Raw genomic sequence first — 19,770 nt, forward strand, 5'->3', positions numbered from 1 at the left:
TAAAAGGGGAAATCTTCATTTAAAACGATGGAAAGAACTTTATGGGCGGACACACTGCTGTCAGTCACCTTCCTTGTGGCCTTAGAGCTTTCCTGAGCATCGTGCACAGGGCCAACTCTCATATCTTCTGAGCCTGTGAGGGAAGAAGGCGGGGAGGAGATCCCGGAAGAGCCAGGACTTTGACCTGAGAAAGGTAAACCTATCAGCTTGGGGCTTCAGACACTTGTACCATCCTGCCCAACCAATTGCACTCTGTGTTCTCTCACCTTCCTCGGGGCAGCAACAGCGGTTAGGACAGCAGGGGCAGCGGATGTAGCAGCAGCAATACTGAGGGCAACACTGGCACCAGCACACACCAATCAGCAGCAGGAGGAGGAGAGCTCCGAGGATGATGAAGATCACTGTCAGCCAGTCTACAGTGGAGGAAGCCAAAAGAGGGGAACTAAATCTTCAGAGGGACGCTTCTATGCCCGATATTCTAGACCAGTGGCTCTCAGCCTTCCTAATGCTCTGACCCTTTAATATATTTTCTCATATTGTGGTGACCCCAAATCAAATAATTATTTTCGTTGCTGCTTAATAACTGGAAAGTTACTACTGTTATAAATCATAATGTAAATATCTCTGTGTTTTCCAAATGGTCTTAAGCGACCCCTGTGCAAGGGTTGATCGACCCCCAAGGGGTCGCGACCCACAGATTGAGAATCAATGTTCTAGGCCCTAGTAAATACAGCCATTGACCTAGATGCTTTATGTTCGAGCGACATACTGGGGGGGGGGGGGGGAGAAAAGTTAGCTCTAGTAAGAGGCTATCAGAGGCTCCCAATCTTATGACAGTTACACAGATCTCCTTGCTTCTGGCTCTGTTGCTATTGGTGTATACTTTTGCATGCAATACGCATTGATGGGTGGCCAGAGAGAGTTCCAGCAGCACTTACGTAGGACAATGAGCTTCACCTCCTTATCTGGGTCTCCTGATGTGTCTCCTGGGGCCTCAATGGTGCAATAGTACACTCCATGATCCCACCACATCACTTCGTTAATCACAAGATCCGCTCCTGTGTCAGGCGGAAGGAAAAAGCACCCATTACCAGGGCATCATAGCTTCGGGACCTCAGAACTGCCCTTCCTAAGAAGGCCTGTGGTAGATGAGAAAAAGGACCCAGATCCTTCCTCAGACCTTCCCTTGTTCCCAAAGATGGAGGTGATGGGATAACTTGCTATTGAACTCCACTAGTAGTTTGTAAGGATCTGGGTACATTGCTCATTCAGTTTCTACCATATATCCCTATATGTGGGTGAGGTGAGATTCCCAGTTGTCTCCCACTGCTATTGCTCCCCTCTCCCAGTATCATAGGATTGTTGGTTGTGTACACAGCTGCCACGGTTTAAGCAAATGTATGTTTGTTCCCTTTAAAAGTCATTCTGAAATAAAACTGTGATTATGTCAGTATTAAGGGACTGGGACCTTATAGCCTGTGTCCTGGAAGTCCTTTCTGCTCTTTGGTCTCCTGTATCCCTCATGTGAGCTCCACTTCTTATAAGCATGTCTACAGTGATGCCATGACCCAGCCATGAGTCTTCATGAGGCCAAACCAATGGCACCATCTACTCTTGGACTTTCAGCATCCAAAATGACAAGTTACATAAACCTCTTTTCTTTGCAAAATTTCTTTTTTAAATAAACCTCTTTTCTTTGCAATTTATCCATAGGCGTTTTATTTTAGAAACAAACAAACAAACAAACAAAGGATCAATATATCTTATCCAGAAAGGAGATGACAATCTGGGTGAGCTGAAATGAACCTGGGCCCCCAAGGATTTCATGAAACATAGTCACCACCTTAGTCCTGGGCTGTACGTTTCTGATTTTATTCATGCAATCAAAACAAACTTCCTTTTGCTTATGTCACTAATATTTATGGTTTCTGCTTATTTACAATCAAATGTACCAAGTGAGAGGTGAGTAGGTTTACTTACCTGTATTTCAGGTAAGGAAAATGAAGACAGAGGTTAAGGAAGTGTATAAATAATGTGTAGCTAGTGCTGAGCGTAGGTGTGTCCACCACTGTGCCTCAGGCTGGTGCTCTTGAGCACTGAGCCAAGCTATTTTCTCCAAAATGGCTGGAAAACATCAAAGCCTGGACCCTTTGCCAGGCAAAGAGGAGAAAGTAGCTCAGGTGCTCAAGGGCATAGCTCATGCTGAATGAGCACAGAAAATATGCACGCTGTTTTCAGAATGTTACCCAAGAAAAGAATCTACATTCCCATGAGTACCTGAGGTGCGGCCACCCAATAAATGATCAACAACGTTTAATAGATACTTTCAATTTCAGCGAATTTGATCAATGTTCACTAAAACCCAATGGCTCCAGTTGTTAAGTTGCACTCTGTGGGAGATTTGAACAGGGGCCAGCCCCTCTCTGTCCTGGCAGGTTTAAGAGCCAGTCAGATGCCCAAAGTGATGGCCTGCCCCTGCTAATCTCAGCATTAAGGACTTGCTATTGCCCTGTCTGTGGTCATATCTGCGACTCTTTTTTGCCTGTTCGTCAAGAGATATCTACTGAGGAACTGAAACAAAAACGTGAGGTCATGCAAGACTGGAGCAAACCTTGACTTCTGTTTCCTTCGCTTTTGCGTCAACCCTTGTAATGCTTTTTCTCCCCACAATTTTCTAAACCCACCACTTTTCCCATGAGCGAGCTAACCCCTAGAGGAGATAGGATGAGGAAAGCACTCCGTGAGCACTGCAAATCTGACCCAACATTCCCTGGGAGTCGCCAAGAGTCACAAAGAACTTCCAAGAAGTGACAGCATGGCAAGGCTATTCAGAGAGGTCAAGATTTTAGATAACCCATGGCTCTATTTGGTAGGGTCCTCTTAAATGATAGAAACTCAGCTGTGAAAGTGTCAGAAAATAAGGATTCTGGGAAGTCAGGATGAGCCTGGAAACAGAAATAAAGCCCAAGGGGGAAATACTGCTTTCCCTTAGGAGTGAGAACAAGATAGGGTGTGACCCAAAAGTGGCCGGGAGGAGAGGTAGTGAAAGGCACGACTCAGAACTAGACACACACAGAAGAGCAGCGACGGTCCTCCAGGTTCTCCATGGGGACTTCTTGTCCTTCAGAAGCTCTAAGGAGACTGGCTGACTAAAGCCCAGTGGTCATATAGGGGCGATTCTGAGGAAGCAGAGCTGTCTAGGCTAAGAGTTCAAGGGCTACCTTGGGAAAATCAGAGGGCGGGTGTGAAAAGATCATATTTAAGTATTACAAGATTAGAAGCCGTGGTTAAATTGGCCCTTTAAAGGGTCATAATGTAATCACTAATTCCCTACCCTGTTTGGGTACCACGAGTAGCCTACTAAGTGTTTCCTTCCTTAAAACCAGCAAATGTTTTTTTAAAAGAATATTAACTTTTATTATTTTTATTTAAGTGTGTGTGTGCGTGTGTGTGTGTGTGTGTGTGTGTGTGTGTGTGTGTGTGTGTGCGTACGCAAATAGGCTCACACACAGGTGCTTTATGTAAGTGAACGCAATGCTGCAGAGGCCAGAAGAGGGCACGGGGCCCTGCACTTCTAGGCTGTTGCGAGCTGCCTGAAGTGGGTACTGGGAACTAAATTTGGCTTCTCTAGAAGAGCAATGAGTTATTAACTCTGAGCTCTCCAGTCCCACAAGTGCTTTTTCCTTTTTAATTTTATTTTTATGTATATTGTCTATGTATGTATATGCTTATATATATACATATATATGTTCACTTTTATGTATATAAGGGTGCTTTGCTACATATGTCTGTATACCACTTGCATGCCTGGTGCACAGTGAGCCAGGAGGGGGTGTTAGATTCCCTGAAAATAGAATTACAGACCTGTTGTGAGCAACCGTGTAAGTGCTGGGAACCGATTTGGGTCCTCTGGAAGAATAGGTAGTGTTCTTAACTTCTAAGCCATCTCTCCATCCCCACAACTACTTAAAACAACAACAACAACAACACAGCATATAAAGCTCACTGCAATAGTCTCTGAGTTCTGTCACTACAACTTCACAGTAATCCAAGATGGCAGGCTAGGTAGGGCACTAGCCCATTCTAAGTATATAGAAACATCCTGGCTCTATAACTTTGGTTCACTCCATGTTGACTGTTGGATAAGCAATTGTCATACACCATGTCACAATTGTCTGTGAGTTGGCCTCTGCAGCCAGTCCCACTTAACAGAAACCTAGGCAAAAAACAAATCAAAACCTGAAGGGGCTTGCCCAATTTCATGTTCCCTGCAGGTACAGAAGAGTCACCATGTCTGAATCCGGCTGTGGCCATTGCTTCTTGTGACAGGTACAAAGATGTGACGTGCTTTACACCCAGCTCCTAGACCGTGCATGCATTTGATATTTACTGCAGTGTGGGAGAAAGACGCCAGGTATCTCTCTCTTAGATGATGGGGAAAAGGCAGAGAAAATGGCCAACCTGCTTCTGGGAGCCGAGCTTGTAAGTAGAAGGAAGTCCCCGCTTACTCAGGCTTGTGTCTAAGCCAGTGCCATTTCCTCTGCCAGGGCACAGCAGTGGTCTCAAATAAGCCCTTCCCCCACCAGCTCCTATTTCCGTTGGACAGGCATCAAGAGCGGCCAAGAGGACCTCGGGGACCTTGTGTGTGAGCGGGCCCCGAGAACAATTCGTAATTGCATCAGAGGAGCCAGATCTACATCTTTGCATGAATCTCAGGAAGCAAAGGAACCAATGACACCCTGACCTTTAACCGAGGCTGAGGAACATCCTCCCGTCCACAAGACCAAGTTCCAGGGAAGTGGCTTCAGAAGATGGAACCCATTCTAAGAATCCGGCACTTGCTTTAAACAACACAGTGACCAAGTCAGCCCAAGCGGCCCCAGAGGATGATGGGGATTCCCTTGCTGACTCAGCCTGCCTGCCGGGGCCTGTGTCTGCAGCCTCCTCAAACCCTAGTTCCCCTGCCACCTCCCCGGTACTCACGGTTCTGGATGGTGATCTTGCGCTGCCGGTAATCCACCCCCAGCACAGGCTCGCTCTGCCCCCGCCGCTGGGCCACGATGCGAACTTCCCTCTGCTTGTCGCTACAGTCATTGGTGGGGTCCTGGCCCAGGGATAAGGCGGCCTGGTATGCTGAGAAGAGAAGCACCAAGCCACTCAGGGCAGTCAGGTTCTGTGGGTCTGTCTGTTGTGAGCTCTGAGCTAACCACATCCTGGCTGGTGCCACTACTCTCGTCAATAAGACTCCAAAGCTGGCCTGCATCCCCCATCCCTCGTCATAATTTCCCCTGATTTATTTACAAAGTGGCCTGTCCTTACTACTACTCCAGTAGGGGTTCACTCACCTGACCTTCACAACAGAGAACTCAAAAGCTGTTAAGTGTTCTAGGTGGCCACCACTTACCACTAGCTCCCTTAACCCAAGTGATTAAGAATAACCCACAGAGCCAGGTGTGGTGGCCCAGGTCTTTAATCCCAACAGTCGGGAGGCAGAGGCAGGCAAATCTTTGTGAGTTCGAGGTCAGTCTGGTCTACAAAGCGAGGCCAGGACAGCCAGGACTACAAGAGAAAACCTGTCTTGAAAGAAAAGGAAAGAAAAAAAAAGAAAGAAAAAGAAAAGAATAACCCGCAAGAAACAGTGCCTCAATCCAGAAGGATTCCTTTGGTGCCAACATCAGACTAAGTGGGGAGGCTCAGTGAAATTATTGAGGCTCTGTCTCGCCCTACTGTAAGGCATTAACCCAGAGCTACAAGAGCCACAGCCATGCCTTTCTCCCTTTGTTCCATTTCAGACACCTACTTCCTTCTCCCAAACAGGGTACCATCCTTGTCCTCTCAAGCTTTCTATAGGTCTAAACCATCCCAAGCATGACCAGCTCCAGGCTCCTCTGATGCCAGTCGTAGGTTAGAAATGAACACCTGAGAAGGAACTAGCTCCTGATGACGTGAGTGAGCATGCGGAGGCAAGAACCAGCCAAGCAGCACATCACTGTGAGCCAAGATTCCCAAAGAGGATTAGGCTGTGCGGAGCCAGAGAGCTCCTCGCCTGCCGCTACAGTGAGCAGTGGTCCTCCAAACAGTGGCCATTGGGTAGAGACCCCGAATGGTTCAGAGCTGGCTCGAATGAGGAGTGCGCAGGAGGAAGGATGTGCTAGGTATTTCACACGACTGAGGTGCCTGAAACATTTTTAGAACAGCATGGGGCTGGGGAGGTGAACAGGCCAACCTCTGCCCTTGAACAACTTGTTGCGCAACCTGGGTTCGGTTTAATCTGAAAACTAAAGGGACGGGGCGTCACAGCAGCTTCTTCTCATGAGGACGGATTGGGATCTGTAACAGTTCCTAGACCTATGCTAGGCCAAGGATGCCTGGGAGCACGGGCAGAGCGACGGGTCGAGGTACTCACAGGCCGAGAAATAGTCAAAGATGGGGTCCTTGCAGAAGGACTTGAAGCGCCAGGTCACCACCACATCCTGGAGCTGGGCCGAGGTGGTGTAGTCACATTTGAGGGTGACGGAGGCAAACAGGGTGACATAGCGTTCTGTGTCCTGGACTGTGACCAGCAAGGACAGACACCCTGAAGGCAAGAGCAGGAGACAGTGCTAAAGGTGACCTGCTGCTTCTGTTCCTGAGTAATAAAAGCCATGCAAATGAGGAAAAGCTGCACAGCCCCTGCCCGCTTGCCCACCCTTGGCTGGGAGTTCAGAGACACAGGCTCCCACCGCCGAGCAGGATGCAGAAGGAATGGGCCCTAAGTACAGGGGTGGGGGTGGGGGAGGGGTGAGGGTGGGTAAGGAAAACTTCCCAGAATTCATAGTCCATTAACACACTCAACCTCAGTCCAACAATAACATGCACACACCACAACAATAAAAATGAGTTGTAGTGGAGTGATCTGGTTAAAACCAGTTTTCCCCTGTCCCTTCTCTTCTAAAAGCGGTTTCCCATTTGTGGCCAGGCTCGGGTAGCACAGCCAGTTCATCCTAGCACACACACAGTGCCGAGGCAGGAGGATCGCTGCGAGGTCAGCCCTATCTAATAGTGAGACCCCCCCCCCCCCATCTTTGGAAAGGGATGGAGGGGAAAAAAAGAAGAGAGAAAAAGTGGTTTTTCATTTTCCTAAAATTCAAACTCCATCACCTGGCCTAGCGTTTCTCAACCTTTGAGGGGTGTCAAATGACCCCTTTGTCACCTGAGATCATTGGAAAACACAGATATTTACATTATGATTCGTAACAGTGGAAAAATAACAGTTATGAAGTAGCAGGGGAAACAATTTTATGGTTGGGGGTCATCACATCATGAGGAAGTGTATTAAAGGGTCACAGCATGAAGAAGGTTGAGAACCATTGATCTGACCCTACCCCCCCCCAAAAAAAAACCCTGTCAAGTTGGTCCAGCTGTCTTTCCCAGCTGTTTCCTCTCATTTCATGTCCTGCTGCACACAGGCCTCGGCTACTCTGAACTTCATTCCTCTCAGCTCCAGATCTTTACCCCATGGCATTCTTAGGCTGGGTCACTCTCTGTACCACCCACCCCCAACTCCTGTTTCCTTTGGGTCCTTTCTGCAGGTCCTTAGATGAACTCTTGTCCTCTCAGAAAGTCTTATGGGCAGCAAGGCTGAAAGAAGGGCCTCCCCATGCCTGGCACTTTGCCTGCTTCTCGGTTATGGAGGTTCTCAGAGAATGTCTGGGCTTGCCTCTCACTGTTCAAACACAGCCTTGAGTTACCTACCATGTCTGCCACACAGAGGTGGCTGGAGAAACGACTGAGGGTGTAACAAGCAGTGGACATTGAGCCGCACAGGCAGGCGGCAGCACCGCAGAGCCAATGAAACAGCCAGAAACACTTGAGGGCCCTGGGAGCTCCTGTTTCTTTTGTAAAATTCCCTCTCACTGCGCTTGAAGCCATCAGGCCTGTCCTGATGAGGAGCTGGGTGGCACAGAAGCACCAGATGGAATGGTGACGTGCCAAGAGGTCCAGCCACAGCCAGCGTCTTGGAATGCGTCCATGGGTTCTAGGTTGCATTAGAAGCGGGAGGTTTCTCCGGAAAGGGGGTGGGGGGGCTAGTGTAGAGCAACAGTACTCATGGATGAGTTATGTCCCTGTAAGGGCTGTGACAGTCCAGATTGTTTGGCTCTATGCCAAGAGTTTCTAGTTCAGTAGGGCTTGGGTGAGGCCAACAAACTTACCTTTCAAACAGATTTCTAGGAGATAGATAAGAAAAACTATGTCCTGGAGATACTGACACTTTTGTTCCTGGAGCTGGGGGAAGTTCGAGAAGAGCTGGAATAGACTACAGGTGAAAGGTTAACCCACCACGTTCTGGATCCAGACACAAACCACACACTGCTATTCACTTGGACACCAGGCAAGCTTCTAGCTCTGAGTTTCTCTTTCCTCAGCTTTTGAGTGGGAAATAACCATAACACCACAGGCTGGGCATCCTTCATCTCATAGCTCCCAAATCTGGAATGTTCTCAACTCCTAAATTTACTTGTCTTTCTTTCTTTTTTTTTAATGTATATGTGTGGTGTGCACATCTGTGGGCTCCATGCAGAGGCAGCATGGGAATGTCTTCTATGGTACTCCATCTTATTCTCTTGAGACAGAGTCTCTCACTGTCCCTGGAAATCACCATTTTCCAGCATCCAACAAAGCCCAGCAAATGTCTCCACCCTCCCCAGTGCTGCGTTTACAAGTGCACAGCCACACCTTGTTTTTATGTGGGTGCTGGGCATCTGATCCCAGGTCCTCATGTTTGTACAATAAGCTCTGTTGCCCACTGAGGCATCTCCCCAGCACCCCCAAATTATTCTGAGTGCCAACATGACACCTAAAACATTTCTGATTTTAGACCATCTCGGAGTTCATATTTTCAGATTAAGGATATTCAGCCAATAAAGACTATGCAAATATCCCAGAATTTGAAAACATGAGTCTGAAACACTTCTGGTTCCAAGCACTTTGGATAAGAGATATTCAACCTGCGCTGGCTTCACCATGTCCGGACAAAAGGATAATCAGGGACACCACTGTGCATGCTGCCCTCTTGTTCTCTCTAGCAGAGCTCTTATCCAGAAGAGCCACCTTCTTTTTTGACAGGGGCAACGAACTGGCCCTATCTTATCATCATCATCATCATCATCATCATCATCATCATCATCATCATCATCAATATCATCATAATCGCATCATCATTGGGGGAGGCAAGTGTGTGGGAAATAATCAGATGAATACTTCATGAAATCAGTTTTCTCCTTCTACCTTTGGCTTACATTGTTAACCTACAAGCCTGTGCTCACTGAGCCATCCTCTCTGGCTCCTAGATGGTCCTGCCTTCTCCTCCTCCTCCTCTTCTTCCTCCTCCTCCTCCTCCGTACATTACTGTCTTATTCAATTCTACACTACTCTCTGCTTTGTGCCATGTAATGGCATCTTATGTACCACCAGTTGGTATGTGTATCATCACATTTTAGAAATCTGAGATATTTTATCATGGTAACAAAATGATGTTCAACGTCCAAGACGAAGCTTACTGGGCCATGTGCAGCTGACACAATGTTCACTTAGAAACTGCAGTTTATGAAGAAGAGGCTGCTGGGAGTCAGCCCTGTAACTTGACTTTCCACAAAAGACTCAAAGGTCATGTTCTAGACCTAGCTGTGGGCTCTCCAGTGAGCAAAGCACCTTTGACCCTGGAGGAACTGGAGACCCCTCATAGACGGGCTTGTCTTGAAGGCTAGAGCCACATTATTCTGGTTTGAATGCTTCAAGTCTTTGGCCACGGGTCTCCTGAGAGCCCTCAGCCTAGCTTTATAACGCACACCTTCTGCTTTTCTCATGTCTCTGAGGAGGCAGCAGAACGCTGCTCAGGGCAGCCTCTGGCACTCAGAAATGACCTGGCTAGTGTCCAGGACAGGGATGTGGATCAGGATGCCCTGTGACAGGCTTGAGAGAACCTCTTTAGCAGTGAAAGCTGTGTACAAGACATTTAAGGCAAACCTAAAGGCTCAGGTGGGTTTCAGAGCACATCACTATCAGAAGCAGGGAGGAGGCAGGGAAGCTGCTACAGGAGGAAAGAAGACGGAGCATCCAAACCTCTCATCTAGAAGGCTTGCTGTTTAGGGAACCTGGGAGAGAGGGAACCAATCTGGCTGCAGCCTAAGGGAGGAAGGTAATCAGGCAGGGCAGGTGGTGAGTGGGTGATGGGAGTGTAAGATGGAGTCAAGGCATAGCCATTGTTTAATTTAAGGATAATCGCTGATGGCATCCCATAAGAGCAATGGGGGAGGGGGAGGGTGTGCTTGGGTGTATCACTCAACTGTGTGTGAATGGACGAAGAACGTTTTTCAGAATAAACCTTCAAGAGTTTGGTAGGAAAAGAGCCGCGGGCTTTACCAGTTGCACGATTCTGAGAACTCAGGCCAAGCAGAATGGAGCCGCTATGGCCTTTCATGGATGACAACACACACAACGCTATTCTTACATGCAATGACTCCTGCTCCTCCTTCCTCGCCGTAGGTGCTTGAATGTGAACTGTCTCTCCCAGGCACGTGTGTTTTGTACCCTTAGTCTGTCCGCAGGGAATGGTGCTGTTATGGGAGAGTCTAAGACCTTTAGGGGGTGGAGCTTTGCTAGAGGAGGTGGTTCACTAGTGGAGGGGGCGGGGCTTAAAGCTTTGTAGAACAGCCCTACTGTGTTTCTGCTCACTGCTTCTTCACTGGGGACACAGTGTGACCAGCTGCCTCACCCTGTGCCACCATGACTCCACTATCATGACACACTCTGAAGGAACACTAGAGCACATGGCTCTGGCAAGACTTGCCCATCCCCATTCCCGCCACTGTAAAAGTAATTTTATTCTCCTGGCTCAATTGTTGTCTGGGAGGCTTACTGTCTCCTTCTGCTAACCTAGGCCTAGTCCTGGAAGCTTCTAGCCTCTGTACAGTCTAACCTAGGCCTAGAATGCTTTCAGCCTCTGAAACTTTCTGCTTAATAAGCTCACCCTTACTTGTTCTTTCTGAGCTCTGGGCTGGCTGCTTCAACTCAGCTGTTCTGGCTTAATCTGACTTCATCTGGAATTGCTTTAACTGACTTAATCTGGAATTGTTCTGCTTGGCCTCAAACTAACTCAGCAATCTGCTCTAATCTTCCGGCTTCGTCTCGTTCTCTGCCTTGTCCCATCTTCACCTGAGTTCTCTCTCTCTGCAACCCATCTCTCTATTACTGTCCTTGTAAAACTGCATCCTCTCTCTGGAAAAAAAATAAGTGGCCTCTTAAGTAGCTTCCCTTTCCTCTCTCTTCTCATGTGACTTGGGCAGATCCTATTCTGACAAATCTCTGATTCGTCACCTTTTCCACCCCTCAACTAAATATCCCTTTCAAACATGGGTGCTTCTTTCTACAAACCAACTTTACCTTCGTTTGGGATTAAAGGCATGTATCACCACACCTGGACCCAAGCTTTTCTTTACCTGAAACTTGCTCTATACCAGGCTGATCTTTAACTCAGATCTGTTTGCATCTGTCACCTGGATTAAAGGTATGCTTGTGTTCCGGCAGTATCTCACAGACATAGAAGATCTTTGGGTGTGATCTCTTGCCAGAACAGCCATGTTCTGAATTAGCATTCCTCTACACTCTACCTTAAAAAAAAAAAAGTCCATCCCTTTATTTGGCTACTTCCTCCCTCCTGAGGCAGAGCACCAAGGTCCAGCCCCCTTTGGCTCACCTAATTAACATGCCTAATTAAAATTAAACACCTCAGGGCTAGGGAGATGGCTCAGAGGTTAAGAGCACTGGCTGCTCTTCCAAAGGTCCTGAGTTCAATTCCCAGCAACCACATGGTGGCTCACAGCCATCTATAATGAGACCTGGTATCCTCTTCTGGTGTGCAGACAGAACACTGTATATAAAATAAATAAATAAATCTTTAAAATTAAACAGCTCATCCTAACAGGGGGTTCCTCCTTTTACCTTTATAAATTGCTATTTGCCAGTTGGCCATGTCTGTCTCCTCTCTATCCAGAGGCAGTCCTGTGTCCCCCAGGGACTAATGCTCCTGTCCTTCTCCCTTGCTCATTTCCCTTCTCTCTTGTCCTCTGTCTCCTGTCTTTGTCTCTTATTCCCTGCCCTTTGTTCCTCTAGGGCAAATAAGTCTCCTTTATACTGAGAACTTGGTCTTGGGGGCCCCCGAGCCAGTACTTTTTTCTCTTATACTCTATTGTTCTTAAACTATAGGCCAATTTCCCTCCTAAATATCTTCCTAAATATTAGATATTTAGTCACAGTAAGGACAAAGGTTAATAATTTTTACTTTTTGCTTTATTTTTTTGTTTGTTTGTTTTCTTTTTTCCCATAATGGACCTAAATTGTCCTTGAAGCATTCCTTCCTCACAGCTTTAACACAGCTGTAACACAGCTAACAGAGAAGGCGTTGACAAAGAATGGAGTGCCCTTGCCAGCCCCTGTTTCCTCACTGCTGTGCCAAAATTCCTGGCAAATGCACATTAGGGAAAACTTCATGTTTGCTCACAGTCTTTATGGCAGGGGACAGTATTTGTCGGGTGGGGGCATGTGGGTGGTGCTCCTCACTTCCCTGCGAGACCAGGAAGCAGAGGAAGGCAAATACTGGTGTCCCAGTGGCTTTCACCTTTGTATTCTGTCTGGGACCTGTGGCCTGAGAGAAGGGACCACCCACATTCAGGGCAGGTCCCCAGTTAAACCTCTCTGGCATCTGGCAACACCTTCGAGGACACCCCAAAGGTGTGCCTCAGTCAAGTCGGCAATGAATAACACCCATGGCACACAGTAATTGCGATCTATAGACAGCCCGTTTGGTTCTAAACAAAGCCTTTGCCTCACACAGCACCCTCGGAAGCGTTCTTTCACACAGTAAGTGTGGTCCTGGAAGGAGACAAGCTGCATGGCTTGACATGCACGTAGACATGCGGCACTTGCCCTCGGTCTCTCTAAGGAGCTCATGGTTGAGAGTCTCTCTCTGCCTGGTGTTCCTGCTGTTCTTCCTGGCTCCCTTTCAGTTATCGGAGGAGGAGGCCCTGGCAACCCCTAACTTACGGTGTTGTGGTCTCTGTTCGGCTGAAGGGTCATTTGGTCTGAGAAGCTTTACTCAAGTTCCAGTCAGCTTTTGTGAACTTGAGAGGAAAGAATGTGTCTTTGCTGTGGGTTGGGAAAGGGAATCTGGCGGCAGCCAGGAGGTGCTCTGAGGCGAGCTTTGAAGACTGCTCACTCAACCCCGTGGAGGCAGGAGAATGAGATCTGGGGCGATGACTTTGGTTACGAAATGCACATCTAGCTCCTCTTACGGGCAAGCCATAGCTGGAGTGACCAAGTCACCTTTACCAACGTCAGCGGCTGGCTTGGCTGCGTGGGGACCCAGCCTCTCGGTCATTTCCATCCCTTGTGAATCTCAGAGCTTAAAACACCTCAGGTCTTTATGGGGGGTTCTGAGTGTTAATCTCGTTTGTGCTTCCTGCAGAGATCTACCAACCCCACCACAGCCTGCACAGGTCACACACCTTCACCTCTGCTCTCCCCCACACACACACACTCACACACACTCAGGGATGGTGCACGGGTACAGGGAGAGTGGGTACCAGAACACTCTGGTGCCTTCGTATACTTGCTGCTGGGCCTCAGAAGCTACTAGGTACCAGGTGATGGTAGAGATTAGCTCTGTTCAGTCATGTGGACAGAAGTTCAGAGGGTATAAGCCGAGACCCCATGTGCCTAGCAGCACGGATCTAATTTACTAAGTACCAGCGTTGGAATCAAACTCAAAACTACAGCGTTTCCTAAACAGGTGATGGTCCTCTTCCAAGTGGACGTCAGACACTAGGCTGCTACAAGCAGTAGTTTTCCGACTTGGGTGGAGGGAAAGAAAGCAGCAATTAGCCCATCTCAAAAGCAAGATCGCCCCCGTCTTCCTCTTTCTCTGACTTCTAACTTTTACTCTGCACAATGAACCACACTGGACACCCACAGTGATGGACCCATGAGGTTTTGAGGAAGAGGCATGAAGAACCGCAGAATCTGGGCTGGAAAAGTTCAAATCCAAAGGAGTACTACTCTGAGTATGGATGACCTCATGGCTTGTTTGTTCTTTTGAACTTAGCACTAAAAGTTTTCAAATTCTTTTTTGTTTGCTTCTTTTTTGTTTGTTTGTTTTTTTGTTTTGTTTTCATTTGGTTTTTTGAGGTCTTTGGTTTTTTTCAAGACAGGGTTTCTCTGTGTAGCCTTGGCTGTCTTTGGAACTCAATCTGTAGGCCAGGCTAGCCTCAAATTCACAGATATCTGCCTGCCTCTGCCTCCCTAGTGTTGGGGTTAAAGGTGTACCCCCACCATTCCCGGCTAAATTTTCAAATTCTTGAGCTCCCTTCATCTTACAAGCCATCCTATGCCAAGACTGACTGTCACCAATGCCCTAACTGTATCTATCATTTTCTCTTGAAAGCGTTAAAAGTCTAGGGAATGTAGGATTGCCTACATCCCAAACCTAACATCCTCTTCCCCATTCTGAAGATCTGGTGAGTTATCTCCAAGCTATGGGAAATCAGACAACGGCAGTATCTGTCTCATCGTGGAATGATGAACATTGCCCAAAGAACCGGGCACATCGTAGACATTCGGTGAGCATTAGCCATCCGCCGTGTCCTGTGCGTTTATTTCATCTAAACTAAGAGGTTTAAGGTCAACTAAGACCAGAATGTTAAAGACAGTCCTGCTGAAAGAGTTGAAACGATACAAGAGCAAGCTCTCACGGTAGCCTCTGCCCTGCAAGAGCAGTCAGCGAGCTGAGTGCTTTACAGCTCCGTAGCCCATTCATACTCTGCCTCCTCTGTGAAAGAGGAAGGGAGCGGAGAGCTGCAGGGTAGAATGGAAACTTCAGCTGAGCTATGAGAAAACACATGGGAAGGAGGGAAGGGGAGGGAGATTCTTGGTTTCCCACCACCAGGTACTTTCCGAGACCAGTTTGTTGTGCCAAGTGGGGACTGCCATCTTATGCCAAAGTAGAAGGAAAACAGACCAATGGAGGCACGGTATCTCACCAGCCGAAGGCCGTATTTTCCCACGTGCACTTGGAACCTACTACATTTCTTAATTCAGTGTGGTAGCGGATGGGGAAAGATGGAAAAGTTTCTAGAAGATGCCATCCATACAGAACAGAGATGCCAATACTTTTTTCTTTGAGTCGAGCCTTTTTGGTGGGGGTGCAGGCGGGGGGGCGTCTAGGTGGTATTTCCCCTTCCATCCTATGTAAAGTTCTGCTTAAAGGACAGAAGGTATAGTTTGTATGTACTTGAGATGTCCCGAAGGGCCTGGGTATTGAAGGCTGGGCCCCCGAGACGGTGAAACCTCTAAGAGGGGCAACCAAATAAGGTTTTCCACCACTGGGCTATGCTATCAAAGGAGATGGACTAAGGGCTGCTGGCCTTCCTCACTTCTGAACCACCCGCTGCCGTGAGGTGAACTACTTGGCTCTACCATAGACCCCAAAGCTTGCGCTGAAACCTCCAGGAGCCAATACAAACCTGGCCCCTTCCCAAGCTGAGTTTCTCTTGTTACAGCAAGGCAAAGCTGACGGGCACAAGGTGATAAACGGGGACACAGAGCAGAGCTGGGGAGTATGAGGCCCCCGGTGCCCCACTAACGGGGAGTTAGGTCTGTTGAGTGTTGGCAAACGCCCCGGCACTTCAGCTCCGCTCCGCAGGTTAACAAAAAGTACACGGGTTCAGTCCTATCAGAGTTTATGTCGGAGCAAGCTATCTCCTTAAGCGTATTTACCGCCAGGACTCGCTACATTCCCTTCGATAACAGAGCAAACAGGAGAGAAGTTAAAAGGAAAGCGGAGCCAGCGACGAGCAATGGACAAGAAGGGACACGGAACACTGGGAGAGGCGCTGGTGAGGAAAGTGGGTGGATGACGAATTAGGACCGAGCACGCAGAGCTGGGCTGAAGGGGAGAAGCTAAGCGCCTGCTTTCAAGAGGGCACTGAAAGAGACTGAGCGTCTCCTGCAGCTCGGTACCGGGTGCTTTAATCACACATTATCTCAGTGTACCTTTGAAGAGGGGGAAAAAGACAAAGAGAACGTCTTTTGTATTTTTCTCAAGTTTATCCGTGGTAATCGATCCTCAAAGGCATGCTTTAACCTGGCACAAAGCTCGTGAACCACAAAGGTATGTTTTAACCGAAACCTCCTAAAATCCCAAGGCCCGCACTGTTCTTATTACACGACCCTACTTGGCTTGGTGGATATAGGGCACTTGCTGCTCGCCCAGAGGCGCAAGTTTAGTTCCCAGCATCCACCCTGGGTGAATCATAACACTTGTACTTTTAGCTCCAGGGGATACGATACCCTCTTTTGGCCTCCACTGGTCCTCAGACACACAAATAAAAATAAAATTTTAAAGGAAAAAAAAATCTTGACATTGTCAAACTTACTCTAACCATTGTGCATAGAAACTCTTTACCTTTTCTTTTTTATTGGTATAAAATAAACAAGATGCTTCATACAACACAAAGGGTAAGAGCAAAATTGTCTCCCTGTTTGCCATTAACTGCATTCTGTGGAAGTGTCACTGTTGACAGTCTGGTGTGCGTCCTTCTTCATCTTCTCCCTCATCTTTTTTGGGGGAAGTGGTGGTTTCAAGACATGGTCTCTCTGTATAGCCTTGGCTCACTTTGTACACCAGGCTGCCCTTGAACTCAAAGCCATCTGCCTGCCTCTGCCTCCCTGAGTGCTGGGATTAAAGGCATAAACCATCACATCCAGCTCTTTCCCTTACTTTAAAAAATGAATTATATGCACATTAATTTGCACCTTTGTTTTATCTTCAATTGACCAGCATATTCTATGTAAGTATCTACAGATCGATTTGTTTCCAGTGACCGCATGAAAATCAATCTGTGAAGTGTAACTTCACAGCTTTCCCAGCACTTGGGAGGCAGAGGTAGGAGGATCACTGTGAGTTCAAGGCCAGCCTGGCAGGTAGAGGGAGTCTAGGACAGCCAACGCTACACAGAAAAACCTTGGGAGGCGGGGAAAATAACAAAACCCAACTTTCCTAATAATGGGAGCTGGGTGTGCTTTTGATTTTTCAATATTAGAATTGGTGTGAATTGCTGGAATGGATATTTTAATATATTATCTGTTCACCTGCACATTTTTATTTCATGGTGTTTGCCAAGTTGTTTTGATTTTTTTAATTGAACATTTTTTACATATACATTTATATTATTACACGTATGAAGGATTTTTATGTTTTACTAGCTACTTCAGAAATTAAATTTTTATTCCCATAAACAGTAAATGACATTACTATGCTTTACCACAATCTGTCCAAAAGGGGAAGCTTACAATATTAAGAAGAACCCCTCCCCCCAAAAAAAGTAAAAATAAAATAAACCTAACCAAAGAAAAAAAGATGAAAAACTAGTAGGTGGAAAAAAATTTAAAACGTACCCATTCAGGTAACTTGAACTTGACACTCCTTTGGCTACTAGTCAGAAAGGACAAGACCTGTTTCAGGGACAAATGCTTGGGGTTTCCCAATGTCATCTGCCCAGGTTGGTGACTCATGCCCCCACATGCTAATCTCAGCGCATATGCAAATTTGGGCCCCACTAGAGTGCACACATACTTTTAGTTTTGAGCGCTTACTCTGAGCCAGACACTGTTCCAGAAGACAAGGTCTGTGCTCTTGGAACTCATCCTCCTGGTGGGGGCTTAACAATAATAAACAGTAAAACGCGGAGGTGAAATAATCTGTTATGAGCAAGTCTGGCAGGGCTCTCGGAGCTTTAGGCCAACTCATTCATACACACACACACACACACACACACACACACACACACACATACACACACACACACATACACACACACACACATACACACACACACACATACACACACACACATACACACACACACACACATACACACACACACACATACACACACATACACACACACACACATACATACACACACACACATACACACACACATACACACACATACACACACACACATACATACACACACACACATACACACACACACACACATACACACACATACACACACACACATATACACACACACACATACACACACACATACACACACACATACACACACACACACACACATACACACACACACACACACACACACACACACACACACACACACACACACACACACACTCCTTCCCACCATGATCCATGAAGCTATTCGGATCGGGTTCTCAGTCGGCTTTGCCCTCACTGCCCTCTATCTTTCTCCACTCAGCCTCACTGCACTGTTTCCTGCCTCACACTCACTGAGCTTCTATCCTGTGACCTGGTACATGCTATTCCTTTGACTTCAGATGACCATTCCTCAACTCAAATGCATCTTTAGGGGAGGGCCTCCTGCTTGGAAAAAAAAATCCAATCCTTATGTGCTCTCCTGGTGCCTTAACCCGGGCTTTTTAGCCTTAGCCATGGTTCTGTATTTCCATCGGTGTGCAGGGCTATGGCTGCTTTTGTTTGCCAGCACAGGAGCCTTATGTAAAACGATGCATTAAACATGTGCTGGATTAAAAAAAAATGGACTAACTGATATAGGCTAAATTACTTGGGACAAATTGTAAGCATTCTAAAAAGTTCATGAAATGAACTCAGAGTTAACCACTAGTAATGCGGCCATACAAAAGAAACAAAAAGTGACTTGAAATGGCGTATATTAAGCCATATCAGTGGAGACCCGGCTGCCTGTTAGTGATCCCTGACATTAGAGGGCCCTGAACTCACACACAGTTTATAAGCTTCTTGAATGGAGGGTGAAGGTGAAGATTAAAAAAAAAGATTAACCGAGGCAGGTTACCTGTCATTCTGTGGGTAGAGGATGGCCGATAATACAAAGACCGCAGGGCTACAGGCAAGGAGACAGTGCTGACAGGAGGCTAGGGTGAGCAGTGGCACCTAGACTAGGAAGGAAGCCACGCCTGGAACTAAGAAGTAGAGCCTGGTGGTTAAAAATGGGAAATGAATAAAGTATAAAAGCTACCATCCCTGAACCTTGCCTTACCCACCAACACTTGAAAACGGAAAAGTCTGCAAGTAATTAGAGACGAGAAGACCTTTGCAATTCTGAAAACACACAATTTTATCGACAACCCCCCCCCCCCCGTGGAACCCCCCCACTCTGCCGCCCCAGCCTCTGAGGACTTCAAAAACAAAATAAATTACTATGCTAAAATAAATCCAGGTAGAAGGTAGGTTAATTGCCCATCATCTCTCTCCGTTGCCTTGCATTTGGGGCTCGATGTTTAGATGGTATTTACTAAGACACTGAAGGCCAATCCCCGGCTCCAGTTCTGTGTATCAAGGTTCAACTACACCAAACCCACCTGCTCTGCCCTGTGAAGGGGGGGGGGGTGAGGAGGAGTGCCAGCTCTCCTGCATGGCGGTGTCTCCACACAGGGGTTCCCTGGATCCAGACGTTCGGAAGTGTACTAACAGCTGGAGGGTGAGGGGGCATGAGGTAAGACAGCGGATGGTTTCTCCATGTGTGGGAATTCGGGAAGGGGTTTCAGGAGCCATCGAGGACACAGGGAGGTTCCGGGTGGGCAACTGCTCAGCACACATAGCCAGCTCACCCTGAGAGGCTCCACATCACTGTCATATTGGGGATTTTATAAAATTTCACTAGTTCTAAGTTTAATCGACCCCTCTACCCCCAGCACCTAGGAGGAGTC

The 19,770-nt window shown here is 47.3% G+C and overlaps 1 protein-coding gene across 3 annotated transcripts in view; it reads right to left on the reverse strand.

Moving 5' to 3' along the window:
- Positions 1-19,770, reverse strand: part of ILDR1 (immunoglobulin like domain containing receptor 1) — a 33,414-nt gene that overhangs the window by 9,204 nt on the left and 4,440 nt on the right. For all 3 annotated transcript variants that reach the window (XM_084802528.1, XM_084802527.1, XM_084802526.1), the window contains exons 2-5: positions 6,407-6,577; positions 4,984-5,133; positions 939-1,058; positions 267-413 (exon numbers count right to left, since the gene is read on the reverse strand). In XM_084802528.1, the coding sequence (XP_084658654.1) occupies positions 267-413; positions 939-1,058; positions 4,984-5,133; positions 6,407-6,577 (588 nt within the window). The remainder of the gene's footprint in view (positions 1-266; positions 414-938; positions 1,059-4,983; positions 5,134-6,406; positions 6,578-19,770) is intronic.

This window comes from Acomys minous, assembly GCF_964271855.1.
Source record: "Acomys minous genome assembly, chromosome: 11".
Taxonomy (NCBI): Eukaryota; Metazoa; Chordata; class Mammalia; order Rodentia; family Muridae; genus Acomys; species Acomys minous.